This window comes from Delphinapterus leucas, chromosome X (assembly GCF_059928025.1).
Source record: "Delphinapterus leucas isolate spDelLeu-1000000601 "Yukka" chromosome X, BTC_Dleu_Yukka2, whole genome shotgun sequence".
Classification (NCBI taxonomy): Eukaryota; Metazoa; Chordata; class Mammalia; order Artiodactyla; family Monodontidae; genus Delphinapterus; species Delphinapterus leucas.
In genome coordinates, this window is record NC_143150.1 from 66,304,712 (window position 1) to 66,311,817 (window position 7,106).

At 33.5% G+C, this 7,106-nt stretch overlaps 1 protein-coding gene across 1 annotated transcript; it reads left to right on the forward strand.

Moving 5' to 3' along the window:
* The first annotated feature begins 929 nt into the window (after positions 1–929).
* LOC149744261 (fibronectin type III domain containing protein 3C1-like) lies at positions 930–6,820 on the forward strand. The gene is made up of 4 exons (XM_089904332.1): positions 930–964; positions 1,411–1,577; positions 4,927–5,048; positions 5,536–6,820. The coding sequence occupies exons 1-4, from the start codon at positions 945–947 to the stop codon at positions 5,872–5,874; spliced, it is 648 nt and encodes a 215-aa protein (XP_089760458.1). The 5' UTR covers positions 930–944; the 3' UTR covers positions 5,875–6,820.
* The last annotated feature ends 286 nt before the right edge of the window (positions 6,821–7,106 follow it).

Here is a 7,106-nt window from a genome sequence, read left to right on the forward strand (position 1 = left end):
TTTAAAATTCATATTGTTAGAATTTGAGTTTAAGAAAATTTATTTTGTTTTTATGCAACAAAATGGATTACACACATAAACAAGGTAATAATGAATCTCTAACAGAGTATACTTTTTCAGGCTGTAAATATAGTTGGAGTTGGAATGTTTGGAGGAACTGACATAGTAACCACACCAGCAACTGTACCAGCAGTAGTAACAGTGCTATAAGAAGTCGAAAACAAAGTTTCTGCCAAGTTGGCATCATCTTGCGTTGCTATTCAATGGGCAGAAACAGATTGCCATGGCTCTGCGATCACTGCATATAATATTGAATATGGAGACAGAAAAATTTTGACTGTTGATAGAGTAACAGAGTGTCTTCTGAAAAATCTACAGCCTGATGCCACATACAAGTAAGTCGCTTATATCTTACTTTAGGTAGATGGAAATGTTTTTTGAGACTTTTGAGCAATTCTACAATACATTTGTATGTTTTATATAACCTACATAATATTTTCTTTGAAATAGACTTCTATTGTTTTAGAAAACTTTGGCATTACTAAGAGCCAGCTTCTTCTCCTCATCAAGAAATGTCAATAGTGATTATCCAAATTCAAGGTTTTTTCTCAGAAATTTGTCTCCAATAAGTAGTATAATATGACGGTTAATATCCGACATAGAGTTACTAGGGGGTTAGCTTAAATGTAGAAATGTATTTTCTTTTCTAAATCTAAATTAATACAGTTTATTTTTTTTCTTCTCATCACTAGAATCAAAATTCAAGCTATCAATCATTATGGAATAAGCCCTTTTAGCCAATTAATAAGAACAAAATCCAAGCCAGTACCACCTGAGCCTCCACAACTTGACTGTGTGGTCTATGGGCACCAGAGCCTCAAACTGAAATGGGTAGCACTTCAAGCAAAGGGTTACTTTCCAACCTTATAAGCTACAATTTATTAATGGGAGATCGATCTGGCAGGTAAACTATTTTTACTATTTAGCATGTATTATAATAAAAAAAATTTCAAAATTTCCTATCTTAATCCTATAATCCAACGTGGTTTCAATTAAATAATAAATGTGAAAGCAGCCCATTAACATGCTAGATATACTTTCATAAATTCCTACTGATAATTAAGCTCTCTATTTTTGCCTCTTCCGAAACACTTCTTCCTTTATACAAGATAAATTAATACTATGGAATATAGAGTTACCAAAGAAATACAAAAACCTGCACCTTCACATTGTGATATTTACAACCTGATTATTTTTCTTTTGTGTTTTACCTTTATGGCTTCAAGTTGATTTATTTAGGGGATATTGTGGTTTTAAAACCAGTTTTAAGTCAGCTATATAGAGTTATTTGTATCTGTAGGACTGTTGATTAATAATATTGTTTCCCTCCATCTCTATTCCCACTTCCAGATTTTCTATCATTTACCATGGACTTTGTCAGACTCACAAGGTACAAAGATTGAGTGAATATATGCAATACAAATTTAAAATCCAGGCATGTAACGAAGCTGGTGAGGGGCCGCTGTCTGGTATCTATACTTTCACTACAACCAAAACCCCACCAGCCACACTTAAAGGTAAGTGTTATAAGCCATGATAATGAAGGTTACATTAATTTAGTTACAGTAACTCATATGTAAAATTCCACAGTAAGGTTTATTTTAAATATTCAACAACAGAATACCAAAAGTACGTAATTATGGATACAAAGGGAAAGGTAGAATTTAATGATACTCCCAGAATCATAATTTTTTATATTTTAATTTTATTGGCATATAGTTGATTTACAATGTTGTGTTAGTTTCAGGTGTACAGCAAAGTGATTCAGTTATATATATACATATATCCACTCTTTTTTACAATCTTTTCTCATATAGGCTATCACAGAATATTGAGTAGAGTTCCCTGTGCTATACTGTATGTCCCTGTTGGTTAAATCTCTTATGTATGGTAGTGTGTGTGTGTGTGTTCATATCAAGCTCCTGATTTATCCCTTCCCCCCACGTTCCCCCTTTGATATCCATAAGTTTGTTTTCAATATCTGTAAGTCTGTTTCTGTTTTGTAAATAAGTTCATTTGTATCTTTTTAAAATTAGATTCCACATATGAGTAATATCTTATATTTGTCTTTCTCTGTCTGAATTACTTCACTTAGTATGATAATCTCTAGGTCCATCCATGTTGCTACAAATGGCATTATTTCATACTTTTTTATGGCTGAGTACTATTACATTGTATATGTATACCACATCTTCTTTATCCATTCCTCTGTTGATGGAAATTTAGGTTGCTTCCATGTCTTGGCTATTGTAAATAGTGCTGCAATGAACATTGGGGTGCATGTATCTTTTTGGATTATGGTTGTCTCTGGATATATGCCCAGTAGTGGGATTGCAGGATCATATGGTAGCTCTATTTTTAGTTTTTTAAGGAAACTCCATACTGTTCTCCTTAGTGGCTGTACCAATTACATTCCCCCCAACAGTGTAGGAGGGTCCCCTTTTCTCCACACCATCTCCAGCATTGTTTGTAGACTTCTTGATGACGGCCATTCTGACTGGTGTGAGGTGATACCTCATTGTAGTTTTGATTTGCATTTCTCTGATAATTAGTGATGTTGAGCACCCTTTCATGTGCTTTTTAGCCATCTGTATGTCTTCTTTGGAGAAATGTCTATTTAGATCTTCTGCTCATTTTTTTGATTGGGTTGTATTTTTTGATTGGGTTGTATTTTTTGATATTGAGCTGCATGAGCTGTTTGTATATTTTGGAGATTAATCCCTTGTTGGTAGCTTCATTTGCAAATATTTTCTCCCATTCTGTGTGTTGTCTTTTCACTTTGTTTATGGTTTCCTTGCTGTGCAAAAGTTTTTAAGTTTAATTAGGTCCCATTTGTTTATTTTTGCATTTATTTTCATTACTCTAGGAGGTGGATCAAAAAGGATCTTGCTGCAATTTATGTCAGAGGGTGTTCTGCCTATGTTTTCCTCTAAGAGTTTTATAGTATCCAGTCTTATTTAGGTCTTTAATCCATTTTGAGTTTATTTTTGTGCATGGTATTAGAGAATGTTCTACTTTCATTCTTTTACATGTAGCTGTCCAGGTGCTCAATACCACTTATTGCAGAGAATTTTTCTCCATTATATACTCTTGCTTCCTTTGTCATAGATTAGGTGACTATAGGTGCGTGGGTTTCTCTGGACTTTCTATCCTCTTCCATTGATCTATATTTGTTTTTGTGCCAGTACCATACTCTTTTGATTACTGTACCTTTGTTTTATAGTCTGAATTCAGGGAGACTGATTCCTCCAGCTCCATTTTTCTTTCTCAAGATTGATTTGGCTATTCGGGGTCTTTTGTGTTTCCATACAAATTGTAAAATTTTTGTTCTAATTCTGTGAAAAATGCTATTGGTAATTTGATATTGGCATTGAATCTGTAGATTACTTTGGGTCTTATAGTCATTTTGACAATATTGATTCTTCCAATCCAAGAGTATGCTATATCTCTCCATCTGTTTGTGTCATCTTGGATTTCTTTCATCAGTATCTTATAGTTTTCAGAGTATAGGTCTTTTGTCTCCTAAGTAGGTTTACTCCTAGGTATATTATTCTTTCTGATGTGATAGTAAATGGGATTGTTTCCTTAATTTCTCTTTCTGATCTTTCATCGTTTGTGTATAGAATGCAAGAGACTTCTGTGTATTAATTTTGTATCCTGCAGCCTTACCAAATTCATTGATGATCTCTAGTAGTTTTCTGGGAGAGTCTTTAGTATTTTCGATATATAGTATCATGTCATCAGCAAACAGTGACAGTTTTACTTCTTCAGAATCATAATATTTTAAAATATTTTGAGATCAATTAATCCAGCCAATCACACTATAAACACTGCCATTTTTAAGAATAAGAAGCTAAGTCCCCAAAATGATAAGTAACTTAGCTAAAGGACACTGTGAAGCAGTAGCAGAGCCAAGATTACAATTGTAGGCGCCTAATTCCCATTGAGGTTCCCCTTCCACTTTGTCATGCTATCCGTTCTTTGCTATATCCATATTTTCCCAAATGGACTAGTACACAAAGTTCATCAACTAATAAACATGATTACACTGATTAAACCTGAATAAACACTACATAAATTTAGTATTAGGTACATATTCTGTACAAATTTTTAATTTCATATTTGGTAATTAGTACATAGTTGATCATTTATAAAACTCTGAGTTTACTCTCCTTATAGGAACATTAAAATAAAGTGCTGTGTATAATACATAATGAGGCCAATGTACAGTCAGGAAAGCTCAAGCTTTGAGGCTTTTTTCCTTCCCAGTTGTGAAGTTCAGTTTTTCTAATCCATACATACATGAGTCCATGCACTGTTATGAAATGGTTTTCAGTGTAAAGCTAACTGGAAAATATTGCAAGTAAACATGATTTAGACCACAGTAATACCTTGCTCTCTTCCTACATATTTAAGCCCCACTTTCCTGAAATGTAGAGAGATTAATAACATGAAATAAAGATCCTGCCCTACTTTCCTCACTCAGTTGCTCTGATCTTAAAATAAAATTATTAATGTACGTGAAAATTCGTCGAAATGTATGATGCACCATATAAATACAATGCAAGAGATTATACCAGTAGGGATTCAACCATAGTAATAAAAGTTGTAATAAGATCTTATTAGAAAAATGAAATATGCATTATTAACTGATAGTTTTAAGTGCTTTAAGTTTTTATTACAAACATTAAGATGCCTGGTGGTACAGCAAAAGTCTTTACAATGAGAATTATAAATATATATTGTTTAGATTAAGCCTACATGTGTTGTCTTTTAATGACCATAGAAAATTGTACGAGAGATTTCAATGTTCTCAAGATATCTAGGAAATGTGGAACCCTTTAAACTGAAATTCTTTTTTCCTAGCACCTAAATTACATCAGCTGAATAGCAATACTTGTGAGGTCAAATGGGAGTCTTTAGAGCCAATAAAAGGAGATTCCATAGTTTACAATCTTCAACTCATCAGTGAAAAAGGAACTGACCTGGTAAATTCTTGTAAATTTAGTCTTTGTAATTTATAGTTTTATATTGTGCTGGGGACTGAGCTCTTATCAAAGAGTTCAATATTCTTTTATGATGTTTAAAGTAACTAAATCTTATCCAAAAGTCCTATCTGGTCCTAAAGCTTTATGTGCATAATACTTATTTGGGGACAATTCACTTATTTATTTAACTTATTACTATTGGATGTAGTATTTTTAGGTTTCACTGACCACATGTACAACTCATTCCAAACCAAATGGAATTAAAGTTTAACAGTTACAAGTCTTTGTTATTTCTTACACTGAAGAAAATTACCTAAACAGTACTGTGTCCTCAGGATATTAGAGAGTAACAGTAAACTTTTATTTTTGTTGTGAACATATTTATGCAATGAATGGATTAATTCGTGCTTCCTGTTGTCAAAAAACATACCATATTATTTTTTTTGGTAAGAAAATGTAATTTTAATTTTGACTCTTTTTCATTTAGATCTACAAAGGACCGAACACTTCATTCTCCTTTTCCAACTTTCTCACAAATTCACATTACCGCTTCAAAGTCTGCGCTGGATGCCAATATCAGAATTCTGCTGGGATACAAGAGCTCTGGGGACAATATAGCCCCAGTGCTCTTTTCTCAGCCTATAAGCAACATCCAGGGCCTGGCAAAGGCAGTGGAGGAAAGGAAGGAAGCAACCCTAGTGAAGAGAAAAATGAAAAACCCAAGATAGAGATGAGTGATTATACCTTTGTTCTGATCCTTGTGATAGGATTTGCACTAGTTGCCTTTCTATGTGCTGTTGCAATTCAATACTTCCTAATCAACTAATCTACTTTTATGCATTTTTAACTTTTTAGGAAGTTCTAAAACAAATTACATCAAATATAGAAATTGCTAGATGCATCTCAATTCTTAAAAGTAAATCTTATTGGGTAGAAATCCCTACAAACATTTACCTGACATCAAAAGAACTGCCTTGCCTTCAAGAAATTCATTGTGACAGTAGAAGAGATTAGAAAATAGGTATATTTTAAATTTGAGAATTTTAGCAACACTCCCACTATTATGTAAAACTATCTAAAACCTCTCATGAAAACTATTCCCTGCCTTCATTTTTCAAATGAGTATTTTGCAAAGTTTTAAGAACTATGGGAGGATAACAGCATTTTGGAATTTTATTCAGGACAAAGTGGTAAAAATTACCACTACACATCTACACATCAACTTACATGAAATAATAAAAAAGTATCTACCAACCTTATGAACTGTAATTTTTTCAGGGTAACATATTCAGCTGTTTGACTTGTGCCCTGATAAATACTTTGATAGTGGGGAAATAGTAACTTACAGCACTTTGGGAGTAGAAGTAGGGAAGTAGGAAGCCATTTTATACCATTCTAAACTCTTTAAAATACACCCAGTGTTGGTTACTCTCTAATTGGAATAATTAAACATTACACATATGATTATTCATATTTTACATGGAATATTAAAATGATTTATTCTCAAAATTGATGTGTTTACATCCATTTATAGTTACAAGTGAAGCATCTCTCTCTACTCTCACAATCTCTCTCTCAGGAGCTGTTTCAGCAATCTTGCAAAGGAGATGTTACCCATCCAAAGACTTTTTCTTACCTTTATTGAAAATGTTTAAATATTATCTCTAGGGACTTCCCTGGTGGTGCAGTGGTTAAGACTCCATGTTCCCAATGCAAGGGGCCCGGGTTTGATCCCTGGCCAGGGAACTAGGGCCCACATGCATGCCGCAGCTAAGAGTTTACATGCCACAAATAAGGAGCCTGTGTGCTGCAACTAAGGAGCCCACATTCCGCAATTAAGGAGCCCTTGTGCCACAACTAAGGAGCAGGTGAGCCACAACTAAGAAGCCCACCTGTCACAACTAAGACCCAGTGCAACCAAATAAATAAATATTTTTTAAAGAAGGCTATTATTAATAAATAAATAAATATTATTTCTATTTCAGAGTTTGCTCTTTGTGTTTCAAAAATGAAAATCATAAATTTGAGACAAAAGTGTCAATTTTCATGTGGGCTAAT